The sequence below is a fragment of the Gossypium raimondii genome, chromosome 12, assembly GCF_025698545.1.
Source record: "Gossypium raimondii isolate GPD5lz chromosome 12, ASM2569854v1, whole genome shotgun sequence".
Lineage (NCBI taxonomy): Eukaryota > Viridiplantae > Streptophyta > Magnoliopsida > Malvales > Malvaceae > Gossypium > Gossypium raimondii.
Window position 1 is genome coordinate 10095709 of NC_068576.1, and position 23484 is coordinate 10119192.

At 30.7% G+C, this 23484-nt stretch overlaps 2 protein-coding genes across 6 annotated transcripts; both read right to left on the reverse strand.

Annotated features, from left to right (window-relative positions):
• On the reverse strand, positions 1 to 1592 carry LOC105763216 (thaumatin-like protein 1). Its single transcript, XM_012581346.2, has 3 exons — positions 1265 to 1592; positions 471 to 1140; positions 1 to 360 (listed from the first exon to the last, which is right to left on the reverse strand). Exons 1-3 carry the CDS (start codon positions 1335 to 1337, stop codon positions 162 to 164), a joined length of 942 nt encoding a protein of 313 aa, XP_012436800.1. The 5' UTR covers positions 1338 to 1592; the 3' UTR covers positions 1 to 161.
• Positions 1593 to 6833: 5241 nt separating this feature from the next.
• LOC105761969 (L10-interacting MYB domain-containing protein-like) lies at positions 6834 to 11863 on the reverse strand. 5 transcript variants are annotated; one of them, XM_052625804.1, is made up of 6 exons: positions 11253 to 11863; positions 10958 to 11111; positions 9919 to 9981; positions 7841 to 8386; positions 7524 to 7755; positions 6834 to 7413 (listed from the first exon to the last, which is right to left on the reverse strand). In XM_052625804.1, exons 4-6 carry the CDS (start codon positions 8381 to 8383, stop codon positions 6929 to 6931), a joined length of 1260 nt encoding a protein of 419 aa, XP_052481764.1. In that variant the 5' UTR covers positions 8384 to 8386; positions 9919 to 9981; positions 10958 to 11111; positions 11253 to 11863; the 3' UTR covers positions 6834 to 6928. The 5 variants fall into 5 exon arrangements, with proteins under 5 accessions (XP_052481764.1, XP_052481763.1, XP_052481762.1 ...); XM_052625803.1 differs by having other exon boundaries at positions 10958 to 11164; positions 11253 to 11862; XM_052625802.1 differs by lacking the exon at positions 10958 to 11111 and having other exon boundaries at positions 11253 to 11830.
• Positions 11864 to 23484: the final 11621 nt, after the last annotated feature.

Sequence of the window (23484 nt, forward strand, 5' to 3'; positions counted from 1 at the left end):
TGCCCAAAAAAGAATACATATGTATTCCATTTCTGAATCAAAATGATTTGCATATTAATGTGTGTATTTAACATTAAGATGACCTAAATTTTACAATCTGGAATTTTGTCCTACTTTTTCTTTGTTGTTGTTGTTGGAACTTGAATTGGGAAATTTAAATACTACAATAAAAACGAGAGTACAAGAAAAATAGTGATGGCAAAACCGAATCGGATAAGGGAAAACGGTCGGATTTCGGTGGAGTCTCCGGTGGCCAAATTTGCTAGCCATTGACTTGCCAGTGCAGATGCCTGCATGGGATCCGAATCCGGGTCCGACCCTGTTGCCTTTGCAGCAGCAGGATCCTTTGAAGATTTCAAACTGCATCAAAATTAATACTACATTAAATATGTATGGAACTACCAATCTTTTTCCAAGTGTCAAAACTTATATGACATCATGAATTTAATGAACCAAATTTGGAAAATTACCTTGGAACATTGGGACAGAAAGTAATTGCATAATCAGCCCCACTGCAAGTGAAAGTGCTAGTGGCATCATCGAAGGCATAGCTATAGGATTTGGGGCAAGCCGACTTGAACACTTGCGAAAACATGGATGGTTTACATGCGGTTGGACTATTGTAGGCTCCGCTACAGCAGTACTCTGGTTTGCCGAAGGCATCGCAGGCACTCTTGCATGCGGCACCGCCATCAATTTTCAGTTCAGACGGGCACTTTTTGTTCAAATCCGTCAAGCAACCGGTGGTGGCACACTCTCCTGACCCTCCACTTCCTTCCACAATCATGGGCAAATTGTAACCATCAACCAGGCTCACGTCATAGAAGTCTTGAGATCCTGAACCGAGTGTAAACTCGGCTAAGGTGGCCGGTGGGATGGCTCCAGCTCCGTTGCATTCCATTTCGCCAGAGCCACAGTCGCCTGTAGCGCATGAGCCGTGGCCAGAGTCATCGAAATTGCATCCTGTTCTGCCCCAGAAGCGACCTGCCCAACCTGTAGGAGCTTGGAAAGAACGAGAGCTGCCTTTTGTGAGTTCAAAGCCTGTACTTTCAAGTTTGGGACTTCCTGGATTAGCTAGAATTCCAGGCCATACTGTGTAATCGCATTTGTTGATGAATGTAAAGGTAGCTGCCGTAACACCTGCAGGTAAAAAAACAGAGGAAAACAGAGCATCAGTTTGGTTTGCCCATAAAAAGAAAATAAATCAAAGTTTACAAAAATGTGAACCAAGACCTATTTCTTAAAAAATATATATACTCATTACCTTCAAGAAACACAAGGAGAATGATGCTGAAGAAGGTGATAATAGAATGCTGATGACCGGAGAACAGAGCCATGGGGAATATATTCTCTGTTCTTATAGTTGAATGGTTGTTTCTATTCTGAAGTTTTTGTCTTCACTTATTTATCTAAAACGGAACTTTGTGAATGGAAATCAAAAAGGGAATTTTGATTAAGCAAAGCTAATGTCTATAAGAAGAAAAATAATGGAGAAGATAGTAATTCTATATTTGTTTGAGCCTTCCCTCATGAAAGAAAAGAGTGGATGGAAGAAGGCTGAGTTGAGTGGTGGTGGGGGGAATCTAATTATCTGCGCTTCTTCCTTATTTATAGGGAGCCAAAGACAGTGATGGACATTGCCAAAAAAACCGCCTCGTTGTTATTTGTTTGCTTCTTTGGCCCCTCTTACCCACTAATTAGGCCTTCCTTCTTTTTTAAAAAAATATAAAATTTTATTAATGGGAGTATAATTCTGGTTGCATAACAAAGTTTTTCATAAAGGTAATAATCAAATTCTTTATAAATACTACTTTTTTTTCTTTTGTCTATGCAAAAATTAGAACCCCCACTACCCACTTTGTGAGGCTTCCCTGTCCACTCTCAGTCATTCACCCACCACTCCTCTATTATTCATGTATCAAAGTTCTTACTTTTACAATAACATTATATTTATGGAATCATTCAGGAAAATCTGAGAGTTAATCTTATAAACTAATATGTCAAAAACATGTTCAAGACGATCCGATGGAGATGTGATCCCTCAATGAGCTGAAAAAGAATCTTTTAAAGCAATTTTTGTATATATATTTGAGACTGTTGGAGCTTAAATTCAGATTTATAAAACAAAATTATAATGTTCTAATGATTCTTGACCCTTTTTTCCCCTGCTGTCAGTTATACTCTTCTTTCATCATCATCTGATCAATTATTGGAAACCTCTCCAAGCACGCTGCACACCACGACCAACCAGGTTTTCTTTTCTTTGCCTTGGGAAGACAGCCGATGTTATTATTTTCTTCGAGATCCTTTTTAAGGTTTTGTCATCCAAAAGTTTATCTTCAAGTGACAATACTTTGAGAAACAAACTCTTAAAAGACTTACGGGTGCCTTACTACTTTAAGAGGACGATACCAACTTATGGACCAACACCGTAAAACGCGATCCGTCGGTGAGTCATGACAGAATTGCTTTGGAAAGAGGAGGCAAATCACATGGTGATTAGGTGGTTGCTATGACCATATAACAAAGTTGTTTATTCTAGCAATCAATTTTCTCTCATGGGTCCCTTTGAATAGTAACCCTAATCAGAGGAAAAATATACATTCAGCATGAATATATGATAGCTTCTTTCCGAAGCATGTCAGGTTCCAAAATTTTTCTTCTTGGCATGAAGTCCACTTGTATCACAGGTCTCGTGCATGAAACTGAAACATCTTTATAGTCAAGGGGAAAAAAAGAAAAAGTGCAGTGTCAGAGTCCAACAATTGGACATGGACAAATCTCTGACTGGCAATACCGACCTACAACTGTCCTAAGGTTATTGCAAGGTCGTGGTGGTGAATCACATGCATGTTTCACACTTCTTGCTGCAACTTCCATCCAAGTTCGTTTTTTGTTTAATTTTAACAGAGCTTTATGGGATGCTTAACTTTTATCAGTAGGGCTGCTTTTGTCCACCTTTTCAAGTGACCTAAAAACTGTTTCAGATAAACCATAAAGCCCCCCTTTCGTGCCCCATAGTTACCTGATTGTGCAGGTCTCCAGAAACCCTTTTGCCATTTATCTTTATTTTGTATGTGAGTATGACCACAATCTTAAAAAGCACAACTCCATGGGAGATCAAGTGTCTGAATTTGATAATTTTGTTCTTTTAGAACTTAACAATTTTCTCCATCTACTCCTTGAATTAGATTTCATTGACATGCTATGACTTGGCACTTGGTTATTAGAAATTTTAAAATTTTTATAAATTATAAATTATTTAAAATTCTTCAACTGATGACATGACATAAGTTCAAAGCATCACGTTATCACACTATAACAGAATTCAAATTTAGGGTTCAAATTGAAAAATTTGTCAAGTTCCAAAACTAATATGGACCAAAAAAAAGTTTAAGGACTAATGTGAGCAAAAGTTGGCATGGACTGAATATTCTTTTATCCCTTGTATATAATATATATATAAGGTTAAAACCTAATTTAACCCCTAAAATTATATCTAATTATCAGTTTAGTACCTAAAGTTTCAAATCATTATCCACATTATTCCAACCATTAATGTCATTACAAAAAGCTCAGCACGTTGCACATTTTTTGTGAAATAAATTAAAAATGGGAAATTATAAAGAGAAAAATTTCAGAGAAAATCTCAATTTTTAATAATAAAAAACAATAGAATTTTTCAAAATTATAAAAAACATAATTTTTTTAAAACATAAAATTCAAAAAGAGCGAAAAGGAAAAAATCAGAAAAAAACTGAAAGAATGTAGATATAGAAATTTATATAGTAGTTTCATTAACCTTGAATGATTTCCAATTTTTTCTTGAAATTTTGCTTCTTTTTATTTCCCCCTTTTTTTAATATAATAATAAGATAAGTTAAATATAATATAATAATAACCGTAAAGGCAAATATGGGCTCTTGGCAACTCAACAAATAGAGTTCCAATCCAATCCAATGTCTACAATTTAAGGGATTGACTGAGGTAGTTCAACCCAATCCAATCACTAATATATGATTCCCCAAGTGATCCGATCTTCCATAATGGGTTTAACATCATCTATATATTCACCATAGCCCATATAAGTTGTTCAATAAATTGCCAACACCTTAAAAATGAAAAATATTTTCTCACAGTTTTGGTGGTCGGGAATGGATACATTATATCTTGAAAATAAAGTATCTTCAGTCGAAAGGGGAGGGTAACTATTCTTAAAGATGATTTTCTGGAAAGACATTCCCTTATTAAAATTTCCATACAAGATCAGTTGTTAGCATGGTAACCAACAGGTAAGAACAAGCAACTTTTGTCAATTAAAGTTACACGGTCGATAAACTAGTCACTATGCAGACTATGTTAATGAATAATTAATGATCATGCAATAAGCATTCTGAATATTTCGAAGATTAGGCATTGACTTAATGATAAATTTAATATTTAATATTTATATTTTTTTGTCAATTTGACTCTTATAATCTTTTAGCTGCAATTGATGATCAAAATTTTAAAAGAGTCAAATTTGATCACTAACTTTTCGTAAAGAATCGATTGGTTATTTTAATGAAAATATTGATTAAAATGTTAATTTTTAAACATGCATAATAGCTTGCATGGCAATCCACGTATACTTTATGATACTTATTTTTTTAATTTTATATAATTTTTTATTTTTAAATATTTTATAATTTTTAAATTATTTGTTGAAGTGCCTTATATGAAAAATGACGTTATGCCAAAGATGAAGTATACAGACTATCATATGGATTGTCAAGCTAGCATCATTAAAATTTAATAATTTAATTAGCATTTTCATTAAGAAACAATTAAAATCAAATTTAATTAAAGAAAAAAAATAAGAACCAATTTTAAAAAATAGAAATGTTAAAAATTAAATTTATAGTAAAATCGCCGTACAATATTCTTTCTCTCTGACACCTCCAACTGCAAAATTTCATATTTTCCAAGTCTCTTTTACCTTCCTCGAAAGATACCTCTAGGCTAGATCCATCACTGGCAAATCATCAACAACCTAGATATTCTAATTTAACAGCCTCCAAAATCTGATGAATGTCTACCTACCCAACCAGTAGTAACGTGGAAAGTGGATGATGCACACTAGTATTTTGTACAACGAGTTGTGTTTTACTAACAAAATTAAACCACCAAACTCCAATCAAATCTAAAATAAACAATATCCTGGGTCAATTTTGCTTCTTTTTATCAAAGTTTTGTGATGTAAACATGACTATCTGTTCCAAAACCTGGATTTTGGTGTTCAGATTACGCCAACTCTATGCATTCTCGTACCAAAAATAAATGATAGTTCTTAATGATAAAACTTATCAAACTAATATATAAGCAGACTAGGGATTTCTTTGCTTACTGCTATCAACATCAAGGAACCTCCATGGATGTGCGGTATGTCGTGTAGATAAGAGTTTTTTAACCTTCTCTTTTTTACTTTTTCTCTTTTTCTTTTTTAATTTCTGCGTTTCATACTTGTTTAATTATGTTTTCATTGTCATGATTTTCCACTATGCTTGGTTTTCATGATTAAAATAAATAAACAAACACCCATTCTTTATGAAAAAGCTTTGCTCCATTCTTTGCTTCTTAACCTTTCTTTTTCTTTAAATTCATTGGTTACTTTTTCTCTATACCAAGAATATTGTATCATACGAGTAATGTGAAAACCAAAAAGGATGCTTTCACATGACGATTAGTGTATCCTCGGATTACTTCTTCATTGTGGCTTCAACCAAAACTCTTATGATTATCCAACAGATATAATAATTAATAAATTGCTGAGCAAAGAAATTCCCAAGATAAACAAGATGGTAGTGTAATACGGCCTTCTGTTTTGGCTTTATCAAGATATGGTTTGGCTGAGTCTGAAAGGTAGTGTGTTTGCCGTTTCAAAATTGTCTATTCCATTTCGAGGATCAGATCACTACATTTGTTAAAAAAAATTATTTCAGTTGGTTTTGTTATTATTGCAATAATTCAGATGATGTAAATTTAAATGTGCTTAAGTATGTAATTTTTTTTTTTATAATTTACCAACAAGGAAAAGGGGACTGTGAAGAAGATTACCGGTTACCCTAGATAAGACGGAGAATCGATGGTAGGAGAGTGGAAGTAAAGGAGGAGGTGATAGGGTGGTGAGAGTGAAGTTGGATCCTTGTTCCCTCATGCACCTAAGCTTATATAGTGGGTTAGCCTTTGTCTTGTAGTACGGTATAGCAATTCGTACGGTGTCCTTGACGATTATGCGGGTTGGTCAGGTGTCAATGCCGTTACAAGTTGGTTGTCGCCATTGTACTTAGGGCCAGTTCTTTATTGCTTTTGAGAAGTGCTTTTGAGAAGTGCTTTTCAGAAGTGCTTTTGAGAAATTTGTGTGTTTGGCATTGCTGTTAAAAAGTGCTTTTGAAGAATAAAATGTCTATTTTAGACATGAGATTATAAAGTAACAAATATGTATTTAAATAATGTTCAAATTAGTTAATATTATGATATTTTAGCAAAAATATAAAAAAATAATTTATTATAACTTATTGTTAATATTTTAATATATAATATTAATTTTAAAAATTTCTAAGTAATTAATATTAATTATTTATAAAAATTAATTAGAATATATAAACTATATTTAAATATTTAAATATAAAATTCAATATTGTAATTAGATATTGACACGATTATATTATTATAAAAGTATTTTTATTTTTAATTAATGCTTTTAACACATTTTATTATTTTATTTTAAAATGTATTTGAATATATAACTCATATATTTACTAACATAACATAGAAAACATAAACCTAACTAATTAAAATATTACATATATTTGGATAAAAGTTTTAAAAAGGGATAATATTTATATATCAAATATAAATACTAAAAATTTTACAATATCATTACAATTTAAAGTGAATTCATTAAACTAGAAGCTATAGCATCTCTTGTTAATTTCATTTCAAAACCACTTGAATTGTTTGATTCAGCGTCATCATCACCGTCATCATCACCATCATCATCGTCGTCGTCATCACTTTCTCGACCATGCGCATTTTCTGAATCAATATCTTCGTATTCCATAAAATCTGCATCATTTTTACCGACATGTTTTCGGATAAAATTGTGTATCGTCATTGTAGCAACAACGATCATCGTTTGCTTCTCAAAACTATAACTTGGCATATCCCTTAAAATGGCCCATTTTTTTTTCAAAACATTAAAAGTTCGTTCAATCACGCTACGTAATGATGAATGTGAATGATTGAATATCTCTTCTTTACCAGATACCGGTCTACCTCTACGAAAGTCAGGTAAATGATATCGCTGACCTCTATATGGTCCAAGATAACCTTTCATTTGAGGATATCCAGAATCAACAAGATAATATTTTCCTACAAGTCATAATATAATAAACAATTAATCATATTACTTTATTAAAATTATGAATTAAAGAACTTATAATTTATTATTTAAAAAATCACATATAAAAAAAATATCTAACCATTTGGTGGGTGCGGAAATTTGTATTTCGGATCTCGAATTGCATCAAGAAATATTCTAGTGTCATGTGTCGATCCTTCCCATCCAGCCATGACAAAGATGAAACACATATTAAAATCACATACTGCCATAACATTTTGAGTCGGGATAACTTTTCTTCCAATATAGGGAATTTGTTCATTTGGTGGAAGAATAGCGGCAATGTGAGTACCATCAATTGCACCAATGCAATCCTGAAAAAATAATCATATTACTCTCGTGCATATTTTTAATCAACCAAAAATATTAAAATATAATAATATAAAATTAAATTTTAACCTTAAAATGCGGCATATATCTAGAATCATTACGTATTTGTTCGGGTATTGAGCTAAAAAAAGGATCTTCGGGTGCAATTAGATCAGTGGCCATCCTTGAAACTTTCTCAAGCACAGTTGCAAAGTGTCGACTTATTGTTGATCCAGACCTCTGAAATCTTTCTCGACATTGGGAAACTTTTGCGCCGGTGCCCAAGATGTATAAAAAAATTCCCAACATTTCAGTAGAAGATATGTTTCTTGAAGTTTGCAAGTTGTATCTTGTCTCCAAAACTCTCAACAAACTTGTGAATACCGTTTTAGACATCCTAAAATTAATCATACAACGTGATTCATGACCGTCGAGTATCTCTCGTATCCATGTCTCACCTGACTGTTTTGAATCCATGCATGGTTGCCTCGATATATACTTCTCGTAATATAAATGTACGGAAGAAGATGCAGCAACGAATAATCGATTAAAACATTCCATGCGTTGTAAAATCTCTTTCTTTTCTCTTTCATCATCATTTTCATCACCGCTGTAATCCTCAACTATACTCATCACCTGTGAAAAAATTTTATATCCAAAATCATATTTAAACAACTATTGATAAAACTAATTTAGTATAAATAAGTAGAACATAAAATCAATATCCAAAGACCAAACATAAACAACTATTAATAAAACTAGATTACACATAAATAAATAGAACATAAATTCAATATCCAAAAACCAAACATAAATAAATATTAATAACACTAGTTTATCGTTGTTGTTTAGTCACATAATAGATATCTCTTAATCCACATAGAAGATCAGAAAATGTTCAACTATCCTCCATTTCCGACTTAAGCCACAAAGCTCTAATATTGGGATTAATTGATAAAAACATAATTCGCTTGTCCTTATTGAGCAATAATTTAAGTGCGAAAAAGTATAGCGGACTAGCTTCTGGAACTTCCTCCGACATGCTGTCAAGCACTTTGACTGCTTGCGGAATACCATATGGATCCATAACAGGAGTCAAACTAGATGTGGCTTGACTCATATTGTCAGCTGCATTGCATAATTTTTCTATTTGACTGGACAATCTAGCAGCCCCTCCAATTTGCTTTGAGGATTTCTTTCTTCCAATTTTAAAATGTGAACTTGATGTCTCCGGGTTTTTTCTTTTTTGACCGTTCCCATCAATTTGAACATCATTTGAAATGTTCACATCATTCAAAATGTGAACATCATTTCTCATATTCTCTTCTTCATTCTCTTCAGGTATTTCGTTGGTAACATCCTCAAAAAAATCACTTCGGAGTGTACCAGAAGAAGGTGCCCATGCTTTATCTCCTGTTGCAACTATCCCCATGAACATTTGATCTAACTTCCCTTCAAATTCGGGATCAATGCCCGAAGTTTGAAATTTTTGAGCTTCAGGCACAACCTACATATAAAATGATAGTTTAATAACAGTAATTATCAATAACCTCATAAATAATAAAAAACAAAAATATTTAGAATTATTAATGTACCTGTAGCCTACTCTCCCACCAATCATCCGATGCATCAACCGTTCTTTTTATAGGATTCCACCCTAAACCAGTATCTTCGCCTTTAAGTTTCTTCCAAGCTTTCCATTCTTTTTTTAGGGCATCCCACCTATTTTTAAGTTGTCTTTGTGAAAAACCCTTTCCTGTTTCTTTCTCAAAGTTGGTCATTATTTTCAACCATCCTTCTCTCGTAAAATGAGTACCAGGCCTATTGCCTTTCAATACCTCTTTAATACAAATATCACAAAATATTTCTGTCAATCTCTTATCCCACATTGATTTCACCTTGTCACCACTAACTTCAACCGCCGAAGTACTCATCTATCGTGTATACAAACATATTCGTTGAAGCCAGTAAAGCAATCAAGAAAATCAAACATTCCATAAGTATATTTTTTTACATGTGTATGAAAATACATATTCTAATATGAAAATACATATTCTAATATTAATTTTACCAAAGAATTTTGCAAAATGATACATCAATGTTAACTGCATCCAACTATTCAGAATCCAAGGCAAAAGCAATAAAAGAAACGTAATAAGCTCACAAACCTGGGATTTACTTTGTCAAGTCCAAGAACCAAGGAATTCCAGAATAGGTTGATTGAGAATAAGCTGAAAATAGTGAAGGGGAAATAAATTAAAAAATAATATATTGTAAATCAATCATATTAAACTTAAATATATTGTAAATCATTTACAAAATATATTGTAAACCATATTAAACTTTTTAACCTTAGTAATAAGAGAAAACTTTGATAAAACTTTAACTTACTGCATAATAAACCAAGAATTCAAGAGAAGATAAATAAACAAACTTTTTTAACTATGCAATTAAAACAGATGAAATTAACTATGAAATTAACCTTTTTAACTATGTTTGATCCTAAAAGGGATGTATAAACAGATGAAATTAAACTTTTTTTAACTATGTAAACAACAATGCCAAATAATGAAGCTTTTCATGCTACAATAATTTACTGTGAAAAAGAGAAGATAAATAAATAAACTTAAAACAAGCATGTGAGTGTCAGAGTATAAAAGGCTAAATATTTCAAAGTATCTAGAAATAATCCAACAAGCCACCTAAAGCTTGTCTGCATAATCACTGCTTGCTTAAAAGACAGCTTAGAACAAAATCTGACCAGCAACATTAACATAATTCTCTTCCAATCATTCCAATAAACAAACAAGAGGTTTAATTTATACATCCCTTTTAGGATCAAACATGCCAACCTTATCAAACAGTTTAGCCAGTAAGTTATTCAATAGTTCTTCATTATCCAATACAAGGAATCACAGGTGTCCAAAATACTTAGACAACACAGTATAATAAATACTTTCAGTTTATCGCATTCGGCATTAGCTATATGATCAATGGCAGAGCAGAAATTCAATAAAGCCTTCAAATTTAAAATGCCATTTCTCAAACCAGTCGACTGTGAAACATATCAGTCTTTGACCTTAGTTTCAGAGTAATACATCTTAAAAGCTTTAGGTAGATAAACAGGCAACAAGAACCCAAACAGATTGAAGCACCAAAACCCCATATTAGCCAAAGCCAGCACTCTTCCTACGTAAACTCTCTTACCAGACCCCGCATACTCGTTATCCACCATTGTAAACTCACACCTCAACCAGTCTACCAGGCTAAAAATCCTCGTATTGTAAACCAAAACATGCACGTCAATTGAATATTGCTAGAGTGCGGTTCAGCAAGAGAAGTCGATTATTCTTTTTCATCTCTTAACAGCAAAAGCAGTATAAAGAAATACCAGCAAATCAGCAGCTTCAAACTCTTAATGAAAAGCAAATCAACAGCTTCAAAATATTAAACAGAAGAAGAACTAATAAAACAGAAGAATAAATATAAAAGAAACTCTCACCTGTTGCGGAAGAGGAACAAAGAACAGAAAATAGAGCTTTGAAAGCTGAAAATGGGGAAAAGAAATCGGGTATAAAGCTTGGAGATAAAAGGAGAAATTTTCGGGTATAAAGAAATCGGGTATAAAGCTTGGAGAAATTTGTGTGTTTGGCAGAGGGGAAAGAACAGGGAACCAGCAGAGGGGAAAGGGGAGAAGACAGGGGTATTTGGTAAATTTTCGTCCAAAAGCAGCTACAGCAGAAGAAAAAGAGAATTTTTTGGCTTCTCCGTCTAGAGAGAAGCACTTTTGGGATGGAGAAATTTTAAGCTAAAAGGAGGCTGTTCTTTGCTCCTTTTAAGAGAAAAGTGCTTTTGGGTGAAAAAGTCAGTTTGAAACGGAATAAAGAACGGGGCCTTACTGTGTGGTCACATTTGTGTCGTAGATTGTTCTAGTTTAACAACTCATTCCTTAAGATTGTATGAAACTATTAAACCCAAGTAACCTCGACAAGGGGTGAGCTACGAACTGTCTGTAGGCCAATTCACCAACAAATTTGTGAAAGATCACCCACGGATCACTGGACGAACTGCCACATTTCCTACTCTAATAGGGTATAACAATCTTCCATTTAAAAAAAGAGTTTAAACATTGTATTAAAAAAGAAAAAGACTTTTACACCTTGAATTCAACAATACAACACATAAATACGAGTAATTGAGGTTGACTACCATCTATCTATCTATCTACTATATTTAAAAGTACCAACTCTAAAATTACAACTAATGAATGTGATATTTGCCCTCAATATTCTATGCTATTCATAATTTTTAAATATTTAAACTTTAGTTAATTCTATTTTATTAAATTAAAATAGCAATTGATTTTATTGATTGCATTATTTTATTAATATTTTTATTAATGTAAAATTCTTTTATTTAATATTTTATTCTTCTATTTAATATTTTTAATTGCATTTTCCATTTTAAACGTACATATACCAAGTTACCAATTAAAATGAGACGAGCCTGAAGTAGGAAGAATATTTTTAATGGTAAACTCCCCAGATTAGAGGAAATTTGAGAAGAAAGTTTTGGGAAAAATACCAAAAAAAGCCATTTTTTTTAAATTTATCGAAATGGGCCCGGTATTTTAGTATTTACCAGAATGGGCCCTTTTCCCCTAAATCGCGTCCACGTCAGCGCGATGTCAGGGGACATGCCAGGAAATCGAGTCCTCTAAACCGCGATTTGTGTCCACGTCAGCAAAGCGTGCTGACGTGGACGCGATTTCCTGGCACGTAGCACACCCCTGGGGACGCGATTTCACCGTGTTTCCCACCTTAGGGTTTTTAGGGTTTTTGGAGAAAAAAGTAAACAAATAAGTGATTAGGGTTTAGGGTTTCGTAATTAAATTAATTAAAATTTATTCAAAATTGGATTACGTTTCGTGTTTATGGGTTTTTAAGATAAAATCAAAGCAAGATGATTTATCAGAAGGATTTTTGAAGTCGCGCCCGCGTGTACGTACTTTTGCTACAGTGGAGGTGTTTGCATTACCAACGGCGACTGTAACACCCCTAACTCGTATTCATCGCCGAATTAGGGTTACGAAGCATTACCTAACAAACACAACCATTTTTATAATCAAACTGATCACAAACATAGAAATTAAACCATTTTCGCATGACTATTTATATATTTTACAATCTAAATCTAACCAAAATATACTCAAACCTATACATGCCATAAGATCGAGTTCAAATTTTTAACAAAATACCAAAAGAAGTCGATAGTGTGACAGACTATGCTGATGATCCCCGAGCTCGTAACGTGTCTCCAAAATCTATAAAACAAATGAACAAGAACAATCAAAGTAAGCTTTTATAGCTTAGTAAGTTTATAGCATATCTAAAATACATATAAACGAACATATGAAAAATCATTATATGCTTATAATCAAGTTACGTACAGAATCATTAATTGCCTATACAAATTCCAAATATACTTATCATTTTCATTTCATGAATGCATATCTATGATCTTCCAAATACATATGTCAAAAGCTTATATTTTTACTTATCAACTACATGAATCAAATGCACATTTATACTTCTAATCCACATGTGCCGATTTCATACATGTATATTCAACAATTTCATAGCAACCAATATATGTACTTACTCACTAAACACATAGATCCAAACATTTATAAGCTCATCGAATACATATAAATAAGTATTCATATATTTATTCATTATATATATAACCCAAAATCATTTATATCTATATATATCACTGCATATAATCACTTAATTTAACATATTCACCGGCACTTAGCCTGCTAGGCTTATAGCGTGATTTAGATCACCGGCACGTAGCCTGCTAGGTTTATAACCTGATTCAGATCACCGGCACGTAGCCTGCTAGGTTTATAACCTGATTCAGATCACTGGCACGTAGCCTGCTAGGTTTATAACCTGATTCAGATCACCGGCACGTAGCCTGCTAGACTTAAAGTCTGAATTAATTCACTGGCACTACATCCGCTAAGCATCGAGCCTGAATACCACGGGTATGAAATTGGTCTTTCACAAAATTCTTTATAAGAAAATCTAGATATTCTTTATATCTCATATAAATCTTTTCAATAATTGTATCTCAAAGAAGAATCAATTATTATTCCAATCTTCGTAGCAAACATACATTTGAATAACATCTCTATAGTTCATATCATTAAATTCGGTTCATAGAACTCAATACCGCATTCAATATTATACATATTTTCTTCTATATTACAAGCTTCAACTTATAAAACTCAAAGCAAACATTAACTACATACATATAATTCATGTGATTAATTTCAACTTATCGAGTTCAATACATACATTCGCTAACATACATGTAATCTATTAAATTTCATCCAACTTATAAAATTCAGCATATATATATATATATTCGCTAAATATATATATATATATATATATATATATATAAATAGAATCTATGCAATTTATTTTAACTTATAAAACTCAAATATACATTAGCTAATACATATATATATACAATTCATACATTATATTTTAACTCATATACTTACACTTATACTGAAATAACTATATATGTATATTATTACCTATTCGATATTTCCATATATATAAATATACTTAACATTTAAACCTTCAATTCCACAGAGACATTCATTCAAAATTATTAAAGTATATACAATATATACCCTTAATCAAACTCAAAGATTATACTTATTTATACATATACATATTCGAAAATTAACACATATATATACATATAATTTCTTACTTATACTCAATATATATAAGTATTTATTCATATATATACATGCTTATTCAATCCAACTTATACCAATATTTGATACACATACATACATATATATATATATTTATATATCTATTCGAACATCATGTAAACATATATAACAAACAACATTAACTAAATTCAAACTTTATTCACATATATACATACCTATGTTCGAATACATCACATACCTATATATTTAGTTCCATATCTAAATTATTTACAAGGGCATTGATGTATATATATTTGTGTATTCATACTCATTCAAACCTAACACATATATATATATACATAATTTTCATACTTTCCATTCGATTTATATACTTTTAAATTTTAACTCAACATAAATACATTTGATATTCATACATATAAACTAATTTAATAAAAATTAAATAGCTAATAGACTTACCTCGGACGATGGAAAATCGAAGTCGGACGATTATTCGACTAATTTGGCTTTTCCCCGATCTAAATATATTCAAAATAAGATAATTTATTTATTAACACATTCAATTTAATCCAAAAACACATAATTTGGCAAATTACTATTTTGCCCCTAATATTTTCACTTTTTGCAATTTACTCCCTATTGCATAAAACACAATTTATACAAAATTTGCCCATACCACACAAGGGCCGAATATTCATGGTTCTCATACAAGTCCACACATTGCATTTATTTCACATTTTAGTCCCCAAAATTTAATTTCACAATTTAGCCCTATTTACTCAATTTCACTAAAATTCCAATACAAAACATATTAATCTATCACATATCTTTCATTTTTCATCATCAACTATCCCAAAGTCTAAGCATTCATCAATGGCACATTTCAAAATCATCAACAATTCACAAAATTAAAACATGGGTTTTGAAGAACACAAAGCAACGATCTCTAAAACATAAAAATCATCAAAAACCGAACAAAATCCATACCTTAATCAAAGCTTGAAAGTGCCGAATGAAATAAGCTTTAAACCCTTTTATTTTCTCTCCAATTCGGCCAAAAGATGAAAAACATGGCATTTTAATTTGTTATATTATACATATATTAACCTTACTGTTAATTTACTATATTAACCTTTACTAATATATATATATATATAACATATATAATAAGGTTACATTAGTCCTTTGCCATCCACTAACTTACATAGTGGGCTAATTGCATAATAAAACCTCTAAATTATAAAGACAACAACAATTAGGCACTTTCATATTTAACCACTACATTTTTATTTTACGCGATTTAATCCTTTTTATTTAATCAGACACTCAAACGGCGAAATTAAAGCACGAAATTTTCACACTAGGAAATTCACACATAATAAACACAGAAAAAATATATAAAAATATTTTTCTAATTCGGATTTGTGGTCCCGAAACCACTATTCCGATTAGGGTCAAAACCGGGTTGTTACAGCGACGGTGTTTGAAACCCATACAGTGGTGGGGATTGTTAAAAAGAAGAGCTCCCCGACAGTCCCTCTTGCAATAATCCGTCGTGCATCGCTGGCCTATACATCGGCGGTCCACTCAACATAACAGGAAATGGGGCTGAACTGGGCCATTGGCTCCAACCTGCTATAGGACTCGAAAAAGGAAACATATAAGGGTTAGGATACATAAAAGTATGAGCGGGCAAAATTCGATTCGACTCGAAAAAATCGAAAAAAAATTCAAATTTCGAGTTAAACGAATCGAGTTATTCGAGTTAATCGAGTTATTCGAATCAACTCGATTTTTTTTTCAAATTTCGAGTTCAAATCGAGTTGAGTTTTCAAATTCGAATAACTCGAATAATTCGAATATCAAACTATAATATTTTATATTTTTATCCCAAACTCCCAAACTTTTATTTCCTAAATTTTTACTCCCTCGCACTTTTTCCTAAAACTTTTATTCCCTTCTCATCCACCTCTCATCTACCCCAAACCCTCCCTCCTCCAATTTTTTTTTAATATTTTCCCTCCAAAATTTTACTCCCCCTATTTACTTTCTCTCAAACTTTTATTCCCCAAAACTTTTTATTTTCCCCCTAAACTTTTACTTCTCACCCTTTACTCTCAAATAAAAAATCAAAATTATCCAAAAAAAAATCACTAAACATAAATAGTAATAATTTTATTTATATCTACTATTTATATTATTAAATTAAATTTCACATTTTATATTATTTATATTATCGAATTGTTTAGTCATATTGAATATTTATATGAAAATTGAATTATTAGTTATGCCATAAAATATTCGTGTTAAAATTTTATATTGGTATCAATTTCACATTTTATTTTTAAAATAACTTTTATTAAAAATAATATTTTTACACTTAATATATTTTTTAATTCCAAAATACATAGTGACAACAATCTGAAGATAATTGAAACAACTAAGCAAGCAAAGAAGCTGACCAGTATATAAAAAATTAATAAATAAATTATGAGATGATGAAAGTTAATAAAAAATTTGATTAAGGTGGACAAATTTTATTACGATGGGTGACAGTGGTTACAAGGACCCAAAATTATTTTTTAAAACTTAACTCGAACAAATATATTCGATTCGAATTCCATCTCACTCGACTCGATTCGAGAAAACTTCAAATAAAGTTAGGATGATAAAATGAGATTCAAAAACTCGATTAACTCGAAAATTTTCGATTCGATTCGATTCGATCGAATGCTCACCCCTACATAAAAGGGCTAGGAAACGCACCTGGTATCATCTGAAAAGGCAGTTGCGTGGGTATCATCGGTTGAACTGCTGGGTCAGGTGACTGTGTCGGTGCTCTCGTTGGGCCGGGTGAATGTCTGGGCGTCGTTGAGGGGCCAGCGTCGTACGAATTTTCCGGTTTAAAAAAAATTTAAAAAATAAATTTTTTTAAAAATTATTTAAAAATAGGGATTTAAGATAAATTTAAGAGGAAGTTGAGCGCAAATTGAAAATAAATATGGATTTGAGAGAAATTTTGAAGGAATTTGAGAGCAAATTGAGAGGAAATTTAGAAGAAATTGAGAGGAAATTTGAGAGAGGATTGGTTTGTGAAAAAAAAAAAGGGTGGGGGTATTTATAGTTTTTTTTGGACCGTTGGGGGGGCAACGGTCAAAAAATTGATCGTTAATCGTTTCACGCTGCTGGGTAATCGTGTCCACGTCGGTAGCGCTTTTGTCGACGTGGACACAAATCGCGCTTCAGAGGACGCGATTTGTTGCCATGTCAGTAAAGCACGCTTACGTGGCCGCGATTTCCTGGCACGTCCCCTGATATCGCGCTGACGTGGACGCGATTTAAGGGAAAAAGGACCATTCTGGTAAATAATAAAATATCGGGCCTATTTCGGTAAATTTAAAAAAATTAGGCTTTTAATGGTAAATTGCCCGAAAGTTTTTATATTTTAATTTAGTTAGATTTTTTTTTCCTTTTAGCAAGGCACAATATTTTTTACTTCAAATTTTTGGACTTAATAATATTAAAATTTATATCCAAATAATTTTAAAATCAAATATTCAAATCGTAAATAATTTTTATTAAATTAAAATATTAATTAATTTTATTGGTGGTATTATTTCAATAAATTTTTATTAATGTGAATTTCTTCTATTTAATATTTTTAATTGTATTTTTTGTCTAAACATTGAAGAAAGACATAATGAAAAATTTGACCTTAATGTTTACAACTTTTGTCAATTTGGACCTTAAATTTTTTAACTAAATTCAGCCCTCAACCTTTTTAAAAAAATCTAATTTGACCATCAACTTTAAAAAGAGTCAAATTGTAATTTTTGACTAAAATGTTAAAATTTTAAACATGGCAAATTGCATGACAATTCATCTGTACTTCATTCTACTCTTTTGAATTTTTATGAATTTTTTTATAATTTTAAGTTATTTTATTTTCTATTTTTATAATTATTAAATTATTTGTCGATGTTATACAAGACAAATATTGTCACGTCAGCATGAAGCATATATGGACTACCATGCAGGTGCCACACCAACATGGTTAAAAAATTTAATCAACATTTTCGTTAAAAAATTATTTAACTACTTTTTGAAATGTTAATGGTCAAATTTAGTTATAAAAATAGAATAAAATCTAATTTGACAAAAGATATAAACGTTGAGGGCTAAATTTATCATTATGTCTCGAAAAAATGAATGGGTCATAATTTTCTTTTCTTTTCTTAACTTTTTCCTCTTTTAATTTTAGTCAACCTAAATATTTCTACTTCGAATTTAAAGAAAAAAATGCAATTTACCAAATCTGCGAAGGATTTATCTAACTCTCTTTATATTGTTTCTTGATTAGTTGCATGTTATACATGCTTCTCGAAATTTTAATGTGATTCGTTGCATGATTGCATTTTTATATCTACTTGCTCAAACTTATATTAGTTACACAAATCACTACAAATATGATCATTGTTATACACATTTCACCTTTTTTTATATACTCATAATTTATTTTCATTATTTGTAGTATGGGTGAGTAAAAATCGATTCGATTCGAAAAAATCGAAAAAGAATTTGATTTTCAAGTTAATCGAATCAAGTTATTCGAATAAGTAATTCGAGTTTTGAGTTCGAATCGAGTTGAATTTTGTAATTCAAATAACAGATTGGTGTAAATACCCTTTTGGTCACTGTCAAGTTTGAAAATGAGCAAATTGGTCTCTCTCTCTCTCCCAACAAAAATTACAAAATAAATTTTAAAATTCAAATTATCTATACAATTTCCAAAAATTTATATTTTTTTAAAAAAATTATAAAAAAATTCTAAAAAATATATAAAGAAAGTTCAAAAATAATGATTCAAGTTTATCATACTAAAATATTTTTTTTATTTTGCTTTGAATTTTTTTCAAATATAAATGGTTTCAAATTTATGTGTCCTTACGTGGAATAAGTTATACTGTAATAAAATTTTAATTTGACATATTTTTATTTTTTAATTTTACTCGAACAATTTCACTCGATTTGACTCGATTCGGTTCGAAAAAATTTCAAATCAAGTTAAGATAATAAAATAGGGCTCATCAACTCGATTAACTTGAAAAATTTTCACTCGATTCCATCAAACACTCATCCCTAATTTGTAGTTAAAGCTTTTGAATCAAAATTAAATATTTTTAAAGAAAATATCAAAAACCTAAAACTAAATTATTGTATTTATCTTATTTATTTAGTACACAATCTGTATATATATTTGTAAGAGATCTGAACCATGCACTATAAATATATTTTCAAAAAAAAAGACAAGAATTCATCGTACAGTTCGTAAAGCTTACAATCATATTTTAAAATACCATAATTAGCAAAACAAAACTACACAAAGAAAACAAAAAGAAGAATAAACTGTGTTTTTTCGGAGCCAAAGAAATTTAAATACCGAAATAGTTGCTTGGGAGATAAGTTTTGAGGAAAAACTAGAAGGCATCCTTGTAAGGAGAATATCATACAAGCAATCTCTTCTTCAATTTCAAGTGAATGGGTTTAAGGAAATGTCTCTTTAAGTGGGGATTGATTGAATACCGAGTTGATTTGAAGAGGTGAAACCATCAATGCTTTTGAGCTATATGAAACATTGTTGATCTATGAGAAGACATAGTATCAAGAGAAGAATCACTCGTACAAAGTCATGATTACAATAAAATGAATATGAAGATTTTAACTAATCAATTAAGTCATATTGAGGAGGTTTTGGTACTCAGTTGTGATTGCATTCAGTTCTCTATATCCGAATACAGAGAAGTATTGGCATCTATTAAGTATTTTTGTTTAGAAAAGTATTCTAGCAATCTATATCTAAAATTTCATCCGATGTTGAATCAAGTGGGTTTTTTTATCAAAGAAATAAATGTGTTTGTGTAAGTGGTGAAAATAATAAAAAATTTTGATATTCAAACCACAGGAGAATTTTTTTTTTTTGGAATTGGTACTCAATTTTTTTTCCGTCCACTGATTTGAATTGCCCAACAAATTCGATAACCAACTTCCCCATGCTACATATGCTTAAAGAGGGAAGGGAAATGTCCATTACGGAAGTTCGTTGGTCCTTAACAGCTAAGATTGTTACTCCCCTAAGTGCACCGTTTCACACTATTTTACCCATCTAACCCAAAAATTTTAATATTTATAAAAATGACTCTGGTTCAAAAACATTCACCAAAACGACCTGAAATGAACAGTAGATTTGGGTTTTGGGAACCCAATGGCCGGCACTACCTAGTGTTTTTGCCTCATCATTACTTGATGATTTTGTCAGACTTTAAAAAATGATTTTTTTTAGTTTGAGAACCCAATGGCTGGCACCAGGATATTTTTAAAAAAAAATCGTATCATAAATTGGTTCTGGCCATGTAATGGCTGACACCAATATTTTAAAAAAAATTTGTAGTGGATTGTAGATGAGAATTTTTCGTAGTGTATAACCGAATTTCGGGGTTGAATTATATACTGTCATATTTTAACGGAGTTGAATTATATATTGTCATGTTCACCTTAAAGGTTATGCCATTAAGGGTTGAATGACTTTCTATACCATTAGATGGCTAATCGAGATGTCCAACACAGATGGACATTACTTATGGTGCAATAGTATTTATTCCGCAACTTTTTTTTTCATTTCATTCATTTCCATTTCCATTTCCATTTCATTTACATTTACATTTACATTTCCATTTCATTTAAATTATTTTTTTCATTTAAATTTATTTATTTCTCATTTCATTTTTTCATTTCAGTTTTTGTTTTTATTTCAATTTATAATTTATTTTTATTTAAACTTTCATTCCATTTCATAATCATAATTTCATTTCATAATCATAGTTTCATTTCATATTCATTTAACATTTTATTTCATATTAATTACAAATTACATTTCATTTCATATTCATTTAACATTTCATTTCATTAATTTTTTCATTTAAATTTATTTTTCCTAATATACAAAAAAAATCATATTAATCACAAGTAGTCTCATTTCAAGTTATCTTTTTCAATTCAATTTTTTTTCAATTCATTTCATATTTTTCATATTAATTAGAAGTAGTCTCAATATCAAGGTCATTTAAAATTTTTATATTTCATTTAAATTTATTCTCAACTTAAATATCATTCCATTACAAAATTTTAAATTTCATTTTAAATTCAAAAAATTTCACATTTCATTTTTTTGGGGTTTTTTTTGTTTTTTTAACCTAAAATGTTGAGTCAAATCGTAGGCACTAGGCCGACCACTGATTGTCCATTTGCCAGGCCTGCCGCAGGTTTGACGCAGGCCTGGTCTAACATGTCCTTTCATCCTTTGTTTTTTTTTTCATTTCATTCCTATTTCCATTTCATTTCATTTGTATTTCCATTTCATTTCATTTCATTTTCATTTTCATTTCATTTAATTATTTTTTTCTATTTAAATTTAATTATTTCTCATTTTCAAATTTTTTTTCATTTCAGTTTTTGTCTTCATTTCAATTTATAATTTATTTTCATTTAAACTTTCATTCTATTTCATAATCATAATTTCATTTCATATTCATTTAACATTTCATTTCATTTCATTTCATATTCATTATAAATTACATTTCATTTCATATTCATTTAACATTTCATTTCATTAATTTTTTCATTTAAATTTATATTTTTCCTAATATACAAAAAAGTTTCATATTAATCACAAGTAGTCTCATTTCAATTTATCTTTTTCAATTCATTTCATATTTTTTTCATATTAATTAGAAGTAGTCTCAATATCAGGGTCATTTAAAATTTTTCATATTTTTATTTAATTTTTTCTCAATTTAAATATCATTCAATTACAAAATTTTTAATTTCATTTAAATTTAAAAAATTTCTCATTTCATTTTTTTGGGTTTTTTAGGCTTAAAATGTTGAGTCAAATTGTAGGCACTAGGCCTACTGGTACCAACCACTGATATTCCATTTCCCAGGCCTGACGCAGTCTTGGCCTAACATGTCCTTTTGTCTTTCTTTTTTTTTCATTTCATTTCTATTTCCATTTCATTTCATTTCATTTGTATTTCCATTTCATTTCATTTAATTTTCATTTCCATTTCATTTAAATTATCTTTTTTTCCATTTAAATTTAATTTTTTCTCATTTTATTTAAATTATCTATCTTCCCATTCATTTCATTTAAATTTAATTTTTCTCTTTTCATTTAATTTATCTTTCTTCCCATTTTAATTTACGTTTTTTAATAATAATTTTTCTCTCATTGTAATTTATTTCATTTAATGTATTTTAAATTAAATATGTATGTATATTGTATTATATTTAATCAATTGTATAATTTGAATAAAGTATATCATTTGTATAATTTTTCATATTTTTACAATGTTTTTACAAGAACATGGGCTCAATAATATATCATTCGCCATCTTCGAGTCCGACATTACGAGACGATTGAAAAGAAACATAGAGACAATGTGGGCAAGTTGATCGGTTGTGTCTGGAAGTTCGACACACAGTGCACAGTTTGGGTTCGCCTGTCTCCCTGACGTCCATGTCATTTCGAATTCTCGTCGATTGTGGTTGATCTTTAAGATGTCTACAGAGACTATGGTCAGGCACCATCTCAAAAGCAGGCGGTGGAACTTTCCAGTTTGATACATTGGGGATTACAGGAAATTTGTTCCCCCTTATATGCAATGTGCGTTGCAACATGTAGATTTCGTCTATGAATTGTTCAACATTTAAGTTTGCTCTCGCACACGCTACATAAACATGCGCACATGGATATCAAAGAGTTTGGAATAACCCGTACTCACATCGCCTGTTTCGCAGATCAACTACGTATGACCTAGGTGGAAAACCCGAACGACGACCAATGTACTATTGAACTCGGAAAGTCTCCAAGTCTCGCGAATACAATTTTGCGTTCATTGTTTGTGCACTTCGACTA

Excerpts from the sequence above, each read along its gene's own strand:
- LOC105763216 (XM_012581346.2), bottom strand. The coding sequence starts at position 1,337 with ATGGCTCTGTTCTCCGGTCATCAGCATTCTATTATCACCTTCTTCAGC. Across the intron at positions 1,141-1,264 it reads TCTCCTTGTGTTTCTTGAAG|GTGTTACGGCAGCTACCTTT; the intron begins GTAATGAGTATA and ends TTTTACCTGCAG. Across the intron at positions 361-470 it reads TTCTGTCCCAATGTTCCAAG|TTTGAAATCTTCAAAGGATC; the intron begins GTAATTTTCCAA and ends ATTTTGATGCAG.
- LOC105761969 (XM_052625804.1), bottom strand. The coding sequence starts at position 8,383 with ATGAGTATAGTTGAGGATTACAGCGGTGATGAAAATGATGATGAAAGA. Across the intron at positions 7,756-7,840 it reads GATATATGCCGCATTTTAAG|GATTGCATTGGTGCAATTGA; the intron begins GTTAAAATTTAA and ends TTATTTTTTCAG. Across the intron at positions 7,414-7,523 it reads ATTTCCGCACCCACCAAATG|GAAAATATTATCTTGTTGAT; the intron begins GTTAGATATTTT and ends TATGACTTGTAG.